Below are 20,253 nucleotides of genomic sequence, written 5' to 3' on the forward strand. Positions count from 1 at the left end.
AAGCAATGAATCAAATAGTACAATATCATTATACTAATTGTTTTTTCTTTGTCATTTTTAATCTTAAAAGATTAAAAAAAAGTTACCCAAATCCATAGTAAGTGAACACTTTGGCTGAACTGGTTTCAGACAATAAGGCTTCGTTCACATGCAATGTCTATTTTCTAAATTCTATTTTCTATTCGCGGTATGTCTTATGATCACGGTCTGTGGCCTGAATATCCCACGGCGTAATTACTGGCAGCGCGAGCCAGTTACTATAAGTTACTATAAGTAACTGGCTCCCGCTGCCAGTAATTACGCGGCGGGATATTCAGGGCACAGGCCGTGATCATAAGATAGCGCAAATAGAAAATAGAAATTAGAAAATAGACATTGCATGTGAACGAAGCCTAAGATAAGTAACAGATAGACCACGAGTCAGTCAGGTGTATGTGACACAAATAAGTGGAGGACATACACACATTGTTTATGTGTGGATTATCTTGCTAAAAATATAGTATAGCAGATGACAGGGAACAAAAGTCAGGTGTAGTATTCTTCACATTCATGTGTTATGTGCATGTTTGTAAGATACACTAAATTTGGATCTTTTGTTCTCAACCATCGGCTATGGTCTTAGAATAGCATCAACAGGATTTTCACCAGTAGTTCTTTTTTTTTGCAAAAACTGAACCTATCCTATTGCAATTCTGACAGTAATAAACTGGACATGCTAGTACATACAACCTCTAGCTCAAAGAATGTAACCAATAGAGCAGAGACGGTATGTCACACTGGCAACTGTGCTGCCCTCTAGTGATCATCTGAACAAGGGCTGTGATCCAACCCATCATATTGATAGTTTATATCCATTATATTCATTTGTCCAAGTTCTAAGAACTGACAATAAGTCTGGATCATTGCCCTCTTTTTGGTAATAAAAAGGAAGAAAGAAGTGTTGCACATGCATAGACATTCAAGAAGAAAAACACACAAAATAATTATGATAATCATAAATACAGATTTGATTTGGTGTATCTTTTTTAGTTCTCTCAGAACATCTTCAACAGTATTCACTCATTTCATTTCTTAATGGTAAAACTTTTTTCATAAACTTGTGAATTGCCTTTATGTTTTGTATCTCCTTCGGAATATTCCTTATTAAGTTTACATCCTCTAGACAAGTTGAAGTATGACTATAAAATCTAATTTGAGTGTGGCAAAAATAATGGTAACCTTAATCAGACTAATATCAGACAACCTATATGTTGTTTGTCACTGACGTTCTTAATGAATATTGTTCTACTCAGAATGGATAAGATATAATACTACATGTAGTTAATTATGCTTCAGAAATTTTATCATTAAGAAAAAAAAAAAGATTGCAACATGCTGATGATGTCCTCCAAAATTTAGTATTGTAGATGTCATCTCACAGTGGGTATTTCAAACAAAAGCCTTGGGTATTTGGAAACTAACCGGTCATTGATCTCCTTTTGTCGTCTGCGCACAGCTTCTTGTTGGCTGTGTCCATTCTTTACAAAATCATCTGCAAGCTTGTTGATTCTTTCAACTTCTCCTTTGTTAGCAGCCAGATCAGTCAATAAATTCTGAATAAAATCAATTCATTAAATGGCTAATATTTAAAAAAAAACAAAAAAAAAAAAAAAACCTTTTAATTGAACACTCTAAATTTTGATAATAATAATAAAGGTACATGTACTTCACTTTCTGGTAAAATTCTATCAGGCTACTTTATGAAAATTTTATTATCATTTATCAAACATGTCATTTTAAGTAATACCTCAAATTTTCTCCTTAATGCTTCAACATTCTCTGTTTGGTTTTCTATATTTTGCAACAAGTGTTCCTAGAAAAAAAAAAGGCAAAATGCAGACTTATGGAATCATCAAGTAACTAAATAACACTTCTTCAATATCCCCAACAATTTGATTCAACTTGTGATGATCTATAAGATATTAGGGATTTCATGTAATATATAATATATAAGTTTCACTTCAAGATACAAACTTACTTCAATTCATAAATACTATATTATATACCAAAATAACCATGATAAACCAACAATTTTCTTGTGCTTCATCAGTTTACCACATGGAATACATGTAAGTAGAAAGTTCTCTAAATTTACATCCACAAAATACCTTTTTTCAAGAGTTTCAGGTCTGTGAGTGTGTGTGATGATACAGTTGGTAAATGTTGTATGTCAGTCGCATTTTTACGAGTGAACTAACTGTTACCAAGAGACTAAAGGATGTTTGAAAACTTGTCCTGGATTACATCTCAAAACAATATTTAGCAATGCAAATTATAACTCAAAACAATAGAACAAGTAAAGTATAAGGGCATATCAAAATATCCTTATCAACTGAAAGTCAAATTTTTATCTCTTAATAATTAATCTTACTATACTGTGATGATAAAATGTTTGGAATGAGAGCATCTTAATATATCTGTGACTTATTACCTGAAAAAAGGTACATAAAACCAGGTTTTCCTCAAAATATGAATAAAATAACTCTAGACTTACTTTATCTCTTATCCAAGATTCAAACTCATCACATTCTCTGTAGAAATGAAAAAATTGGATGGCATCTTCCAAGTATAGGCGGCGTGCCTGAATGAAAAATTAAGAAGGAAAAGATGCTTTATAATAAACAAATACACCAAGGTAAGGCTGATTAAGTACATATACCAATAAATTAATAAATAATTTAAAATCTACATAAAGACCATATACAATCACAATTTTAAAGCAGTCAGAGACTCACTTTTACAATAAGTTAATTCTCATCTCATCTTAATTGTTCAATCCCACCAACACTTTTCATAATCAAAATATTTCACCTTTCACAAATGTTAATGAACTCAGATACCTCACCTTGGCAAGTTTAGTAAGCCTCTTATGGGTGGAATTAATGCCCTGCTGACGTTCTTCAACATTTTCTTTGTCAAAATGAAGATTGGCTTGAGATCGCACTGAAAATTATACCAGTAGGAACAATCAATTTGACCATGGAAGTAGATATAGTTCCATGATTTGATACAAAACATTTTTAAATCCAGTATATGTTTATGTATGATAAAATGCATTTTTCTTGAATGACTTAATTGTTTAATAGGTATGTTCAGCTTAAGAACTCACAAATCAAAGGATGTCAGGTTATCTAATGAAGCCCAAAGGTGCAGAATTTGTATTTAAGACTGATTGGATTGAAATTGGTGGATGACTTAGATGATAAGACTGAACATAGTGAAAAGAGAAAAAAAGAGGTTTGAGAAAACTTCAGGCTCCAGTTGTTATATTCTCTCATGCTTCTCTCATTCTCCCATGCTTGTTTTTTTTTTTTTTTTTAAATCCAGAACCTGGGTAGAGAGTAATACTGAACTCTACAATGCATATGAACACTTGCTTGCTTGCATATGCCCCCCCCAAACACACACACACACACACACACACACACACACACACACACACACACACACACACACACACATGCATACATGTATACATATATGCTGTCGTACAAGCTATGAAGCCCAGAAACACATTTTTCAATTCCATCAGTTTTCTGAAATAACTGCTTTCTGGGAAACTAAATAAAAGCTGGTAAATACTAGTGCAGTAAGCAAACTATTATCTGCCCTTATTAATATAATGTATTATTGTTATGAACCTTTGTAGATAGGATGTTAATGACCCACTTGATCATTAGTGTTTATCATTAAGCTGACATATCCATGCAAACACACTGACAAATTATTATCAAATAACTTCTTTAAATTTCTAAATCATCATTGAACTGGCAAATCTATACCCCTTGAGATGCATATATTTCTAATTTCCTTGGTGTTTTATAAATTATACAAATGACTGCGTATAGTTCAGTCAGATTTACAAAAACATTCACCAAGAAGAAAACAATTGTATTTGGCATTGTAAGGGACCTGCGTAGCCTATGACTGTATTGATTTATATGTTACGTCACAACCAAGCTGAGGCATGATAGGCTGAACAAATAATTCTCACAGTGGGTTTCACTTACACCTCCCTATATCAATAAAAAGGATAAAAAAATCAGGACTCTCCAGAACGCGTGATCAACTCTCAGAAGTATGGTTTGTTAGGATTAGAAAGTATCAAAGGAACACATGAGGAGAGAATCCATGCTTAATGAAATATACTTATATCCCAGAAGCAGGTATGTAAAACAATGTATAAAAAGTAATATCAATTTCAGTCATTTCTTGTAAACAAATAGAAAAATAATTATTATTAAGAAGTGAAACTGCATTTCTGCCAGGAATAATGCTGTGCTGGGAAAATAAGTTGTTTTGGCAGTAAATTCTACAGGAGGGAACTGTTTCTGGCAGAAGTCATCAGCAAGTACAAAGTTTAAGCACTGCGCTTCCACAAACACTAGCTGAATTTTGACTACGCCAGTGAAGAATGTCAATAATACCAACATGGTTTTAAAAATTTATTGTACACGGATAATTGCATCAGGTAATGGTATTTCACTTATATGATCACGTTTTTTCATTTGCATGAGCACGTTAGGTCACAAGTGTCAGTTATTTGTTGTAACCCAAGTCTGCTACATAAATCTTACTTAGAACATGAAGAAAGAAAATATCTGGATTTATCCAAAATGAAAAAAAAAAGATAGTGGTCAAAATTTAAATTACAGGTGCTTTTAAACCCTAATCAATATAACATAAATATACCCATACAAACTACATGTACATGATTTTATTTACTGTCGAAGCCATTAAATAGTGTAAGAAAATACAAGCAGCATGAGGATGTTGACAAAACTTTCATTCACTGACAAAATTAATGGAAAAAAAGGAAAACTCTATAAAATTAGGCTTAACTTACTCACCAAGGAAACAAAAAATCTCATTTTGAGGTGAATTACGTCTTCCAAAAAAATAATATTTTTAGTCAATGAAACTATATTTTAAATTGCCGAATTGCATTTCCAAGTTGTCTACATTTTTAACAACATGTAGAAATTCTATTCATCCTCTCACCTGAAGGTGTTCTTCGAAGGGAGCGCCTCTTTTTCACAATCTTCTCTTTTTTATTGGTGACCTTCTTCACCTTCACTTTCTCCGGCACTTTCACTGTTTTTTTCACCACTTTCTGTATGATTTTGGGGGTGGTTTCTTTCACATAGTTGGCAGGAACAAATCCCTCCTGGCCCGTGGATCTCCTGACCAGCCACCATTCTTTGTTGGTTTGCTGTAGAAGCAGCATTACCTAATAGGGCAAGAAGATAATATGTATAAATAACACAGACGGTGCCCAGCACTTTCTGACAGTTTATTATACAATTTAAAACACTGTCATAAAGTGAAGAAAAAGATCTGAAAGAGAACTGATTTGCTGGAAAAATTAATTCTAAAGTAAAAAAAAATCATATAATGAATAAAACATTATTTTTTCAAATAATGTCAAATTATTTTTAGAAGCCTGACCTTGTCTTTGCTTAAATGAAAACAAAATAACAGCATGCCACAAAATGTCAAAAGCTTCTTTGTAAATCATATCTAAAAGCATCAAATATAAAATATCAAAATGCATGTAAGATAAAAAAAAAAAACCTCCTCAGATGTGTTTTTATGACAGGCAATATCAGTAAGCACCATGCACTTAATGTTCTCATCAATTCTACACAGTGAGTTATTAGCAAAAAAATTTTCTTTCACACTGCCTCCATCAGTAAGCCATGGCTAGGGTGAAGAACAAAAGACTATATCGACTGTATTCAACATACAGTATATCATGAACGAATGTGTTCCACGCCTCGCTGCACTCCAAGCAGTACCAACTCCAGCAAAGTGCCCATTATCTGTATACCAATCCTGGCTCTCCCTGGGATTCTTGCATAAATAAATATCAAGTCGTGTTGTTTTCTCTTTTAAATTTTCTCAAACCATGCACCATGCTAAACTGAAAATTTACGTTGGTCTTCAAATTGTAATTTACAATCTCCTGTAAGAGCAACAAGTTGCCTCAAGCACAGCATATGAAAATTGAATATTAAATCTACACTTTCAGAGTAAATTTCTGTGGTCTTTAGCCATTTACATTTTTCTTCATTAGGGAAGGCAACTGTGTCTCAAGCTATCACTATTTTCATTAGATGATTGGGGGGGGGGAGAAAGAGAGAAAGAGTGAGTGTGTCTCTGTGCTTTGATTACTGTCTTTCATTGTCATCTCTCTGAAATCACACCAGGTGCACTACTTGCTGAACAAATAGAATACCTATTAAGTGATGCTCTGCATATGTGGTGATAGTCTAAATGCTATATTCTCAATGAACGTAGAATTGTCTAGAGGATCTTCTCTTCTTCTCTAGGATGGTCTCAATTTCAATACTGTATTAAAAAGAGATTGCATTGGTATGTATATCAAAATGATACATGTAACATAAAAGACTCCGTTCATATGGAAAGTCTATTTTCTAAAAATCTATTTTCTATTTGCGGTATCTTGTAATCACAGTCCCTGTGCCCTGAATATCCCGAGAATTAATTACAGCTTTGGAAGTAACTGGCTCGCGCCGCCAGTAATTACGCCGCGGGATATTCAGGGCACAGGGACCGTGATTACAAGATACCGTGAATAGAAAATAGATTTTTAGAAAATAGACTTGCAATGTGAACGGGGCCTAGGACCTGTGTTCTCCATCGTCCAAGTTATGGGCAATGTGGCCCCAAGGGGCCCTAGAATCTCCTTACCATGGCCACAGATTGATTTTTCACCTGAAATTCACAGATATGTAGCTAGTTTATTCTTGATGTTTTTTTTTTTTTTTTTTTTTTTTAATGTCCAGCAAGAATTTTTACATGGGATTTATTTCATCACTCAGATGGTCCTTGCAAAGAATAGGCCCTACACATGCATCATTAAGGTATTGCACAAGCTGCATGTAAAAATTACTTCTGTATTATCTTGCATGCAGCTTGTCAATTCACTCATAATGTTTCACCTACGGTGACTTGTCTTCCATCTATCACATAACTCGCTTCTAAATTAACAGTTGCCAGGGTGTCTGGGGTTTAACACCTGCTTTTCATTACATCCCTTTTAATTATCACCTTCTACGTAATCCTATGAAATAGTCCCGCAAATCATAAACTCTGATAATAATCTTAAATAGAGACAAAAAAAGAAGCTCAAGATACAGTTATGCAACAAATTTTTTCTTTGTTTTTGTTTTTTATAGATTTTGTGTATTTTGTTAATGAAAATATGTAACTGACTTTGTCAAGAGCCAAGTGTTACATGTATGAGGTGTACGAGACATACACATTTATATAAATAATTGGTGATTTAAGTTACATAACCATTATAAAAGAGAAGAGAAAATGTCACTGGTTTTTCCATACAATCCCTATTCTTGCATGTACAAATTCTGTTAATGACTATTGGCAGGTTCTATTCTATTCTGACTGAAACGTGCATGATTTCATTCCAAAGTCCATAAGTTGACAACTACATTGCTAACAAGAGATCTCATATTCCAACAATGTTCCAAGGTGCCTGTGAGAGTGGGATCTTTTTGTAACCAGTCCGTCTTGATTCCTAGGGGTGATGAACTGTTTCTGCGGAGAATTTATCACAGAAAACTGTTTTTAATTTTTAAGCTGAACCTAGTGTGAATGGTACAACTTAGTATTCCATGAAGTAGCAGCTGTTTGCAGTGAGTTATCTCCATAAAACAAAAAGCAATAACACTCATTAAAAGATAGTAGTTTCATAATGGAAGTCGCTTAATCATGTTCCAAAGCTGCAGTATCTCTGGGTGTTCTTTTCCCTGGGGGAGGAGACAACAAACACTGAGTGACGGAGATTGTGAACACAAACAGAATTTGCTGGAAAATCACTTTGGTTTTTTGTGTGACAATGACATAATTCTATTCCCCATGGTGGTACAACTCCTATAGCAGGTCACCATCGATATGGCACAGGTACCATTTTATGAGATATCATACAAATTCAATCTTAGTTTTTTCAGATAAATGTACAATAAATAAACTAAGTAATTTAAATTAAATTGAGCAACAAAAATATTTTGTAATTGTTTCCACAATACTGTATGGTGGCTTTGCAGTGCAAATTACATTGTAACCTGTCAGTGAACTTGCAGTAGTATAAAAAGCTGTGTGTAAGCAAAACCATTTAAGTGCACAATAAACTAAAATATATTATAATATATAGTATAATACTATAATATTATTTAAACAGGTGCCATACCAGATATGTAAAACTCTTTAGGTTTCAATTACTAAGTTTTCAAGCCTTTTTTTTTTGTTTTTGTTTAGGTTACTAAATGGTGTGATGGCTATTAAAGATTGCACTGTGCTTACAAACTATGACATGTACATAGGGATTGCTACGAATTTTTTTTCAATTATTATATTCCACATCATACACACACTTTCAAACTGAACAGAAGTGACCTTGGGGAATCTTAATAGAAAAATAATATGAAATATACCCGGTAGGTCAAAGAAAATGGAAAAAAAAAGAGTGAAATGTTTCAAACTGCTGGAAAAATCAAATGGCCATTGTTTATTACCAAATTTACAAATACATATTTTTCAAATGTATCCTAGCTATCCACGATTTCCAAATCTACCTTGAAAAAATAAGTTTTATCCTACTTTTGAATCTCAGCTCAACCCCACTCTGCATTTTAGGTCAATGTTTTACACTATTTTAATTAAATTATTTAGTTCTAAATGTTTCTTGTAACATTTAGACGACCATGTCTCCCCTTCAGCAGAAAAAATAACATCAGGTACATTTATTTGAGAAGGCTGTAGCACTTTAAGGTCTGCATTAGGAAAGAGAAGTAGCTTTGCTTTGACATAAGAAAATGACTTTGGGACAATTGCAGATAGTGTACCTTAAGACACTGTACTAGATTTTCATAACTATCTCAAAAGGCATTCACCAGAAAAGACCTCATCAATGTTTCCACATTCTGTTGGTTATGACGTGAATAACAAACATTCACATCTCCATCTGTTTAACAAAACAGCTTACAGCCTTGAAAAGGGACTTTCAGGCATGAACTCATCTTATACTTTGCTTATTTTCAGGGAAACATGATGCAAGAGCTGAGAAGACATGAAAACTGCAAATGGATACCCATAAAATCTTCTCATTGCATACATTACAAAAAGAAAAGAAGATAATGCATTCCATTCTTCTATTCATGTATCAAGTTTCCGGACAGGTGGCAAATTCTGAAACTGAATTATGCTTGGTTAAGAAACCAATTTTTCTTATAAAAAATATCTCAGCTCAAAGTCCACAACAAGGTCAAGACTCAGAATGTTTTAACCACAAAAATCAACAGTTAAAGCAGTGTTAGATCACTATCAGCGCAAAGTGGACCAGATGAATGATTCCATGATCACAATGGACTCCAACTACACTAATTTAACAACCAGCGAGGAAGATTTTCAAAGAAGATCACTTGAAGCCATTATCATCGGAACCATATTCCTCCTAGCCATTATTCTTTGCTCAATCTTGGGTAACATCTCTGTCATTGTAGCAGTATGGACATATCCAAAATTATATGAGCAGAAGGCAAGTATCTTCATAGTAAACCTCAGCATAACAGACTTGTGCAACGCCATATTTGTTATGATATGGACATGCTGTGCCCTGATCACAGACGGATGGCCATTTGGAATCATGTGGTGCCGATTCCAATGTGCCTTTAACTACTGGTTGATCATTGTGTCAATGCAGACTTTGGCCTGGATAAGTGTTGACCGCTATCACTCCATAGCTCATCCTCTCCAATATGCAGACTATCTGACAACGAAGAAAATCATGATGATGCTCAGTTTTAGTTGGATTCTAGGACTCATCTTTGCCTTTGTGCCCGTGTTTCTAGACTGGGTGCACTATGACTATTGGGAGGTTGTTTGTGCTATTAACTGGCACTACCAACAAGATATGGCTGTATTTTATGTTGTCATAGCATTTATTGTGTGTTTTCTCATCCCCGCTGTAATAATGGTTGGATGTTACAGCTGCATAGCCTATGCAGCCAACAAGTGTGCACGGAGAATTGAAGCTTGTGTTGTGCCACGTTCTCAGTCGATTGCCAGCGACTCCAACAGCACTGGCACCTCACAGACAACTAAGCTCATTCAAAGCAATACGAAGGTAATCAAGAGTCTCATAATTGTTGTGGCTGTCTTTTTTGTATGCATGACCCCATTTTGTGTAACAAAACTTTTGAAAGTTGTATTCTATAACAATATTGTCCCTGGCTGGCTGAATGCTTTTTCCACTTGGGTGCAGTTTCTGAGCAGTGCCTCCAATCCTTTCATATATGGTATATTTAGAAAGGATTTCCGTATGGCCTTTAGAAGGCAGATTCGCTTTTTAAACTGTGGATTGTTTAATGTAGAACTTAGTTCTGAGTCCACATAGCTGTACATGCCCATAGGGCCATATTGCAATACAAAAAGCAGGTTTTATTAGAAGTGTAAAGAGTCTTATCATTAGAGTTTTATAATAGTAAAGGCCTAAAAAACCATTTTGTATTCTTATTTAGACTTTTGCTGTGCACTTTGATTTCTATTATATCCTATTGATTTCTATATAATGGAAGACAGCAGATGTAAATTACATGGAAAGTCATAGTTAAAAGTAAAATGAGTTATGTTTGATGTAATGAATGTGCAGTTATTTCTTGTAAATTTCTGAAGTCAGAAAATTTTTTGTAAGTGTTTATTGGTAATAAGTTTAAGTATAAGAAAAAGGGAAAAGATGTTGGCAATTTTTTAAAAATATTAACTCTTATAAAAAATAGGGCATTCAAGTCTTGTGAGTAAAAAAACTTTGTCTTGTAGTCATGGTAGTAATTACTATGTTTCTCTATCATTATCACTGTTATTGTTCATATGAATATTCTTGTAATTTATTTATTAATCTATTTATCCATTTGTTTTGCTGTAGTATGTGGATTCAGAGGTTGGCGAACTCACCATACAACAAACTAATTATTTTGGGCTTGTAACTATTTTTAAGCAAGTCTTTACAGTATTATTTCACAGTATTAATTGACATACGTCTGACAAAAACAAAGCTGTGTTTACATTAAATGTCAACCAGAAACAGTCTTGCTGACATCAGCAGGCAAACAGAATTCCTAGGGTCCCAAATCATTTTCAGAATTTCTAAACCCATGTTGGACTATCAGGTCATCTGATCAGTTGTAGAGCTTCAGGTTTAAATTAAGTCAGTTGTGAACACGGCTAGAGTATATTTTTCACGTGGCAATTAAGTAAGACCAGTGAATATTAGGTTATAAATACTTTGTCTATCCATATTTACATCAATTTGTAATATATATCCGTCACACTATATATTTATATACATTTAATGTAAATAAATGTCATACTGTCTATAAGATATCTGTATGTCATACATACAAAATGTTTTTATCAAGACCTTTAAATGTCATTTGTAATGCTGCCTTAGGAACTTCAGTTCATTCAAATAAATGTGGAAACATTTCTAAAACATGAGCAAAAGCTATCTATGTAGAAATCCAGAAGAAATACTACTGTAAAAAAATCTCAAGAGCATTTTCTCTCACAAAAACTTCAAATGTCTACACAGAGCATAGACATTCTCTTTGCCAGATTCTCTGAACACCATATGGCCATGTTCATTCTTATCCACATGTCACATTAAAGGAATTGATGAACTTTAAACATGATTTTGTTGTCAACCTTACACCATCCATGATGTAAATAAAAATCAGTAAGACAGAGGTTATGGCTATAGTGATGTAACCAGATTACTGGGTGTAGCATAAAAACAACCTATCATCTGGTCTGGATCTGATTTAAAACAAGTATCAATTTTGGCAAACTCTGGGAACTCTCCAATCTCTCAAATAAAGTTATATATAAGAAAGCACTCAATTAATGATTCGCCACCAAAACCTAATTGATTCCAAGTTAACTTATTCTTGAAATTAAATCAAAATTAGAACCTGCCCCCCCCCCCCCCCCCATTCTGTTATATATTACCTTTAACAAGGAATTTTTGTTAGATTTTGGTAGGGATCTACTAATTAATAAATAATGGAGATTGAGCTGCAGAGGTCTGTGCTTTGATTGTTTTTCTAGTTTTTAGTTTAAATTACATACTTATCAAAATATGTCTTTTTGCTTTCTGCTAATTTCCTGTCAAAAAAAGAACTTTTTCCCTAGAAATACATTTTCCCTAGAAAAATAAAATCAGAATCACATCAACTGGCTGAGAGGAAACAATGGCAGGAAATCCCATTACTTTCATCCTTTTTCTTATCAGATGAAATATATTTTTAATTAAATAAATATTAAGTACTTTCAAAAAAAAAAGACAAAACACACACACACAAAAGGGGTAAGGGTTTGTTCAAATCATATTATGTGATGATTTGCACAAGAAGATTTACAGGGTCATCACTGTAAATAAAACACAAACTGAAAGCTTGATATAAAGGACTATTCCAATTTTTTTCCTCATCTATTTCATAGGTAATCAAGCATCTAATTCAGGATAGGATTTTTTTTCTCCAGTTACAAAACTGCAAATCATGTTACCAAATTAATATGTTTTCATTAAGAGTCTGCAGCTCAAAAATAGTGACTCAACTTGTAGTTATGCTATTGTGTCAGGAGAGAATGGAGAATGTGCTTGGATGTGACACATTATCTCTTGAAGTGGGATTGCAAAGAAAGGTCATGTATCTGGCATATAATTATATGACATGGTCAAATTGGAATAGTGGCCTAAAAGAGATCAACTTATGTCACGTGATGACCTTAATGCTATACAGAAGGCTTTCTTCATACTAGATAGCATCTGTAAAACAAAAGTATTTGACTTTAGCACAGGATTATTCCTAGACTTCACATTTAATATAATGATAACACTTGCCTCTCTTTTGTCCACTTGGAACCCCTCTCCTTTGTATTTATACATTGCTTTGACCTGTGGCAGCTTCTTCTCTTCTATTGACTCTTGAATCACTTCTTTCTCTACTATTTCCTCAACCTCTATTTCATATGGAATGTCCACAATTTCTTCAACTGTTTCTCCTTCTTTGTCAACAACTTCTTCTTCTGTGTTCTCACTGAATTTCTTTTCTAACACTTCTGGGGGTGGCTATATGTAATTAAAAAAGAAAAAAAACATAAAAATCAAAGTTCTTGGTCATTACTATCAGTTAACAATAGAGTAAAAGTGAGTCACCTATGCCATAATATAATATAATAATATAATATAATAAATTGGCCCATACAGCTCTGAGTGCATAGAACAGGTCAGCAGTAACTATGTGAGAGAGAATAAGAAAGAATAGCATGACATAATCTTACCAAACTCAGGTGACCAGCTTTAGTCATTAGGTTGGCAAGCTCATTTAATCTCTGTATATCATGCTGATAAGCTTGAATCTCTTCCTCCAGGTGGGTGTGCCTCACTAACAGGGCCTGAAAAGGTCAAAATGGTAAAAACAAAGAATGAGGATATTTCAAACCAAAGCAATAAAATTTACACACTGTGCATGTGTATGGTTTCTCCAAATTTAAGTTTTGGGTCCATTCTTCAGTAAATTTCTTTTACTGCATCTAATTGTAAATGATAGAATCATGACCTAATCATCAACTCGTTTCATTTAGCTTTACCTTTGCACTCAGTTCATCCTTGCCATAGTCATCACTGCAAACTAAAGGGATCTTCTCCCTCATCCATGACTCTGCTTCATTGGCATCAGCATAGTACTAGAACAAAGCGGACCAGTCTGTTAAGACCATGTATGGGATAGATTATGCTTACTGGTTTAGTCTAGTTAAGATATATGACTTTTTGTTACACCAAAATAGGAATTTAGAAAATAAGAAATGATGAAATCTTTTATAATTTTTGAAAAATAATTTGATAAAATTTTCCAGTATAAGATGTTTCCTCGTCCTGCTAGAGTGCCAAACATGACAAGTAGTACTTTAAAAGTGTAGAAATATTGTCTGGTATATAACAACCAATAGAATAGCCAATGTAAACAATGGAAGCCTGATGATTCACTACATAATGTGCAAAATACGCATAATAGAGTTGACAGCACTGTCCTACATACTCTATGTGACTCTTCAGCATCTTCCAATCTTGTCCTTCGGGATTTGGCCAGTTCTTGGAGTCTCGTCCACTTGTCCTTGAGACTGTCTACTCGCAGCTTGATGTCAGTGCTGGCATAGTGGCGGGTGTCAATCAATTGCTGTCCGAGCTGACACACCTGATGACACCTGGGATGTCTGGCCTGGAGTTCTGCTTCTAGAGCCTGAGAAACAAATGAATATATGAATAGATAAATAATTAAACAGAGCATCCTCAAAGTCTTTCAGCAAAGATTTATCATATGAAACCATATTTTGATGACAGTTCTGGACTGCGCTTCTTCATTCAGTAGAGCCATGTATAAAATTGGAACTAGAAGGTTATAATTACATAGGCTGAAAAAAAAAATTGAAAGAAATTGACAGCAAAGCATATAGACAATTTGAGCAAAAAAACAAAACAAATAATGTGCAGATTTTTAGTTATCAGACAAAGAACAGTCATGTACTTTTCACAATCTTCAAGGTAGCAGTATCTGGTGACTGAATTCATGGTGCATGCAGAGAACAAGAAAACAAAATATTGTGCAGACTTTTTTGAAAAAAAATATTGCTACATAGACATAACCCAAAACATATTTCATAATTTTAAAATTAACAGCAAGGAAGAAAAAAATACCAGCTTCAGAACAGTAATGTCTCCTAATTGACCAAACAGGGCAGATGTGTTCTCAGTCTGTGCAGTTAGGCACTAGCCTGAGACAACTGCCCACCTACTGGGACAATGGCCTAATAAATAATCTAAAATGTATTATAACATTAGTCCACTATTCAATCTTGATTGTCAGAAGAGCTAGTATCAGGAATGTCATTTGTGAGGGGAAGGGGGGGGGGGATTAAACAATGTGTAATTATCCCAGACAAGTTCAAAAACAGAGTTAAAAACAAAAAGTTAAAAAGCCTGAAATTAAAAAAAACTTGAAAAATCACATCCCTGTAGTAGCCAAAAAAAAAAAAAACCTTTTAGCACAGCCTGTGTTCCTTACCTCATGTTTCTTGAGAAGACCTATGACAGCCCTGAGATCTCGGCCTGTCACCATGGACTTGGCCTGCCTTTGTTTCTCCAGCACCCAGCTCTCCTCCTCTTCACTGTCCTGGATGAACTTGTAAAACTTCAGTGATTCCTGGAGACGTTCACCTCTGATAGTGCTTAGCTTCTGGAGGCTAGATTGAAAAAAAATATTTCACTAGTATTTTACAAATTTTTTGTTGTTGATGTACCTTTTTAATTGTTTATAGAAATAAGATTTATTTGAAAGAATTTCAGAGATTATTGTACAGGTGCAATACTCAAAAGTTTTGTTATGAAATATAATTCATACATCAATGTTCAATAAGATGTGAATAAATCTCTTAAAATATTCTAAATATTTTACCTTAAAAATTTCAAAATCTTTACTATTATAAACTATTTATTTAAAAAAATCTATGGGTTATTTATCAGCATCTCAAATCACTACCACACTTCTTACCAAACACACTTACTTTTCATAATCCTTATTGAGGTTCTCCAGCCTTTTCAATAGCACAGCAGTCTCCGCCTGCTTCACGTGACCATATTCTCTGGCCCTCTTGTTAAGACCCTTGACCCTTTGACCTTGGGCCTGGATCTGTGTTTCTATCAGACTGTGCTTCTGTAACAGATCTTCTACTCCCAGTAAATGCTTGCCAAAGTCTTCAGATCTTACACTTCCCTGATATAAAAACAGGTATTTAACTGAGTCACAGATTGTGTTCAAGTGAAGCAAAATGAAAATTAAAAAAAACTGTCTGGAAGATATGTATTGTTACAGATATATAAACTCGATATTCAATTGAACAATAACGGCAGTTAAATTGGCCAATCATTGAAAATATTGCTATATATCACAATAAATTTTCAAAAAAATGTACAATTATTAAGTTATGCAGGAAAGTACTGCTTTATGACTTTCAAACAATAAACATATTTTTATAAATTTCATTAAAGACGATAAACAAAAATTTAAACAGACAATTAGAGTAACTTGAAAGCTGAAATGAAACAGAAATGCCATACCTCAACCTCCTTCATTTCAGCCATGATGCCCTCTATCTCTCTGAACATACCCATCAGTTCATGGAATCCCATCAGAACACGCTTCTTATTTTCAAGCTGGTTCTGTAAATTCCTCCATTTCAGGCTGATCAGTTGTTCCCTAAATAAATAAATTAATAAGTAAAAAAATAAATATACGCCACTTGTCTAAATTTATGAACTTCAAATGTGATAACAAATACTCTAAAAATAAGTTGTAAAATTTTCTATAATGGAATCAAATTGTTCTTATATATATATTTATAATTGGAAACAAAATATCAAACTGAGACTGAAATTGCACATTTTGCTCTTAATTTCTTACCTTTTGGCAATGGTCTCAGCACTGTGGAAATTACCATCTAAGAGTTCTTGTGCCATACTTGAGAGAGCTTCAAACCTGTCTTTCTAACAGAAGAAAAGATAGGTGCATTTTAAAACATATGAAAGAGAATAAACCTGATATGTTAATTGTTTATCAGCTTTTGGCCAATTTTGTCATTGTCAAGATAAACTTTAATTGTAACTAATATAAAACCAAAAATCACACCTGAAATGCACTTTATCTTTGTAACATTTTGCTTTAAACAGATATGAGAATGCATTTATAAGTGGGAGATTTCATATCCTCTCAGCCCCTTATCATATCAAGCAGTGCCTGTAACTGAATCAGTCCACTCTGAGAGGTCCTAACATGTACTGATTAAAATGATTTTCCCACATTTTCACACATTCTTCGAAAGTTTAGATATTGCTGTGTATTTGGCTGGAGGGGTGAAGGGTGGGCTCCAATTCAGTGACTCTCTTACAAAACAGCCACTCTACTAAAAATGTTTATCCCTCACAGTTGAATGTATCGCTGGATGTGAAAAAGGTCTTACTCTTGATAAAATATCAGCAGTGATGGCCTCGTATTTCTTGACAGCTGCTTCCACCTGGGAGGAGTCTGTTCCTGTGGTGTGTTCTGACACCACCTGGATCATGTCAGCCAGCCAAGATTCCCTGATGCCAGCCTGGAGGAAAGAAAAACTGTGCTAATTACTTGAAACATGATGTTAATTACAGACAAGTAGAATCTGTTAGTCCTACTGGTCACGACTGACAATATTTTCAAGGACTGGCATAAAAATTGCATTTAGTCGGTTCAAGGGACCTGCAACAATTTAAAGAGATGCCATTCAGTCCAACAAAAAGTTCTTCAGTCTGACAAATTTTTCATAACTGCTGGCTCAAATATGCAGCTGTTTTAAAAAAGACTTCATCATATCTGTAATTAAAGGAGAAAATAACTTTAAAGTAATTTATCAAATACCCTGATATTCAGCAAATTAATGATGAGCATTATGCTTTTTCTTTGTCACTACATAATTCAATCCTTGATGAAATGTGGCATATTGTGTAAACCACTAACCTTGCTTTCAAACTTGGCTGACAAACGCTCCAGTTTTTCTTGCCTGAAATTGGTAAGGTAAGTAGCAGTAGTAAAACTTTATTTACTTATTATAAAAACACAGTAGAAAACTTATCTTTCTCATGGCCTTTCAGTAATCATTCAACATTATAAGAACACAGTTCTATTGCATATTACTGATTTGAAACACAATGTTCAAACAGTTACTTATTCATAATGCAACTACTGAAAACACTTATAACATCTAAATAATCTTTACAAAGACACACAGAAAAAGTCTTTGTTGTGTGTGCCATCAAAAATAAATTAATAATAATAATAATAATAATAATAATAATAATAATAATAATAATAATAACAACAACAACCAAAACACATTTATTCCAATATTTATTTATCCAGTCTAAAATCCATTAAATATGACTTAACACAGAAACAGACAGTGCTTTTCATGTAAATACAAATTTTTACTTGCTCAATTATTTAAGATGGTTACCTTATCATTTCCTCCCTCAGTGCCTTTTCTCGTTGATATTCAGCTTTCTCCAGTCCTGCCCAGGCCCTCTCCAAATCACTGACCAGCAGACCCTCACGAGGGATGTAAGCCTTCTGACCATTAGCCTTTAACTTGGCTTGAATGTGAAATAGCTCCTCTTCAAGTAAGCCTTTTTCTTTGTACCTGCAGAAAAAGAAATATATTCAAGTCAGGTCTGACCATTTTTGCAACTTGTTAAAATTTTTCATGATTTGTTCCATGGAAGATGGTGGGTAGGGGTTAAAAAGTCTGCCAGAGCCCTGAAACACTGTTCAAAATCAAGGAATTCCACTACTTACCTGTATTTAGTTCTTAATAACTGTTTCTAAAGAGGCTTATCATTTTTCTGATTACTATCTTAACAAGAGGCAATGGAAAACTAATTATATTATATAACATGAAAAATAACAGAAACACAGATAGAAAAAAAAACAATGCTTATAAACAACAAAGAACATAAAACTTACTTTGGTGGTTTCTCCAATGAAATATAGTCCTTAAACTTCAACATTTCTTGCTGCACCCCATCCAAGGTGTTAGGAAATCTTCTAAGGCTCAGCGCTTTCACTTTCTGTTTGATCCACTCCAGCAGAGCAGTACTGGCCTGTTCAAAGTTCTGCTTCATCTGGTCTATGGCCATCACAAGTCCAACAATCTATAAAAAATATTAAAGCAAAATTTTTGATCAAACTTACATTGACTATTAATGCCCACTTCAGTATCAAAAATGCTTTTTTTTTATTTTGAAAATAAAAATGCATAATGTATGGTGCCTTTATGGTACACTGTAGTAAGATGCTGCTCTAAACAAGTACATGTACATGCATTACCTTTGTCATAAAGTAACAGCTATAAAAAATACGACTCTGAGTGAAAGTCCAAAATGGCTTAAGTTTCACCGACAAGAATGCATTGACCCTCTTAAAATACTAAAGAGCTACAGACATGCAGTAGCAAAACATTTAAAGACTTCAGCATATATGAGGATGCCAATTCCCTTCTTATAAATGCTGTCATGAAATGGGTTCCCATGGTCAGTATCAATATCTTATTTTTATGCCTATCAAATCCTGTTTTTATGAAAGTCAAGGTGAGCTTTTCAGAACAGAACAGAATTCAAAATGGTGCAATCCTGCTACTTCTGAATCTTAAGTGCAATTTCTAGTGTTTGAAGTTCACCTTTGCTATTCTCTTTCCTCCAGTGATTCCTGTCTTCATTTTAGCAAAGTGATGGTAGTATGCTGCAACATATGTTATGATGGATCTCTCGTCTGGTTGTTCTACAGCAACATCTAAAAATATTTAAGAAAAAACTAGAGATTTATATTTTCACTAATTGGTAAAATTTGCTTTTTATGAAATTGTACCTATATGTACTGATCCTCTGTCACCTGGTGTGTGTGTGTGTGTGTGTGTGTGTGTGTATGTGTGTGTGTGCATGCATGTTTGTGTGTTAACATAAATGTACATGTCTGTGTATGTGTAGAGATGTGTGCACGCCTGCACATTCAGGCACATGTCTTTGTGTTGTAGTAGGAGAGTGATGGTTCCCATGGCTCTGCAAATAAAGAGAGGGAAGAGAGATGGATCACCTGGATTGCAATCCGACTGCCAGTCCTGAGAAACAAAGTTTGTATTTCCCTTCTGCAAAAAAGTTAGTTTGCTGTTTTACCTTCGGCATCCAGTAGCTTGGCAATACCCAGCTTCTCCTGTGCAGTGTAGAAGGCATTGTTCAGGTTGTACAGAGCATTGCTGGGCTTTAAAAGATCATAATCAATAAGTTCAGGTCTGAAATGATAAAATTTATAGTGCATGTTCATTTTCAGCTCAGGAAAGCAGACTTTTCAATATAGTCAATTTAATTCCTAAGTAAACAAATAAAAAATTCACTCCTGTTTAGAAATAATATATCCAAGTCTTGAACAAGCATTGTGAAAACAAAAAAGATCACTACTCATATATTATATGTCTCAATAAAATGTCATATGCCTCAAAGTCCCAATGCATACTAATTAAAGTGTTTACATGACACAC

The 20,253-nt window shown here is 34.0% G+C and overlaps 2 protein-coding genes across 6 annotated transcripts in view; one reads left to right on the top strand and one right to left on the bottom strand.

Annotated features, from left to right (window-relative positions):
* The window catches only part of LOC106171058 (5-hydroxytryptamine receptor 4), a 35,288-nt gene extending 23,564 nt beyond the window's left edge, over nucleotides 1–11,724 (top strand). For 3 of the 4 annotated variants that reach the window (XM_013551177.3, XM_013551175.3, XM_013551176.3), the window contains exon 2: nucleotides 9,124–11,724. In XM_013551177.3, coding sequence (XP_013406631.2) covers nucleotides 9,425–10,477 — 1,053 coding nt within the window. In that variant the 5' untranslated portion in view covers nucleotides 9,124–9,424 and the 3' untranslated portion in view covers nucleotides 10,478–11,724. Of the gene's footprint in view, nucleotides 1–3,865; nucleotides 4,206–9,123 lie in introns of those variants that run through there. The other variant, XM_013551178.3, reaches the window with a different exon arrangement.
* The window catches only part of LOC106171059 (spectrin beta chain, non-erythrocytic 1), a 90,454-nt gene that overhangs the window by 57,978 nt on the left and 12,223 nt on the right, over nucleotides 1–20,253 (bottom strand). For both annotated transcript variants that reach the window (XM_013551179.3, XM_087006779.1), the window contains exons 10-28: nucleotides 19,892–20,007; nucleotides 19,399–19,511; nucleotides 18,687–18,874; nucleotides 18,181–18,363; nucleotides 17,685–17,727; nucleotides 17,155–17,286; nucleotides 16,599–16,681; nucleotides 16,256–16,394; nucleotides 15,703–15,911; nucleotides 15,204–15,381; nucleotides 14,181–14,381; nucleotides 13,732–13,827; nucleotides 13,423–13,536; nucleotides 12,983–13,210; nucleotides 5,041–5,269; nucleotides 2,885–2,982; nucleotides 2,534–2,620; nucleotides 1,787–1,852; nucleotides 1,462–1,592 (exon numbers count right to left, since the gene is read on the bottom strand). In XM_013551179.3, the coding sequence (XP_013406633.2) occupies nucleotides 1,462–1,592; nucleotides 1,787–1,852; nucleotides 2,534–2,620; nucleotides 2,885–2,982; nucleotides 5,041–5,269; nucleotides 12,983–13,210; nucleotides 13,423–13,536; nucleotides 13,732–13,827; nucleotides 14,181–14,381; nucleotides 15,204–15,381; nucleotides 15,703–15,911; nucleotides 16,256–16,394; nucleotides 16,599–16,681; nucleotides 17,155–17,286; nucleotides 17,685–17,727; nucleotides 18,181–18,363; nucleotides 18,687–18,874; nucleotides 19,399–19,511; nucleotides 19,892–20,007 (2,634 nt within the window). The remainder of the gene's footprint in view (nucleotides 1–1,461; nucleotides 1,593–1,786; nucleotides 1,853–2,533; nucleotides 2,621–2,884; nucleotides 2,983–5,040; nucleotides 5,270–12,982; nucleotides 13,211–13,422; nucleotides 13,537–13,731; nucleotides 13,828–14,180; nucleotides 14,382–15,203; nucleotides 15,382–15,702; nucleotides 15,912–16,255; nucleotides 16,395–16,598; nucleotides 16,682–17,154; nucleotides 17,287–17,684; nucleotides 17,728–18,180; nucleotides 18,364–18,686; nucleotides 18,875–19,398; nucleotides 19,512–19,891; nucleotides 20,008–20,253) is intronic.

The sequence above is a fragment of the Lingula anatina genome, chromosome 2 (genome assembly GCF_051362555.1).
Source record: "Lingula anatina isolate TDL-2025a chromosome 2, LinAna3.0, whole genome shotgun sequence".
In the NCBI taxonomy this organism is placed as follows: Eukaryota; Metazoa; Brachiopoda; class Lingulata; order Lingulida; family Lingulidae; genus Lingula; species Lingula anatina.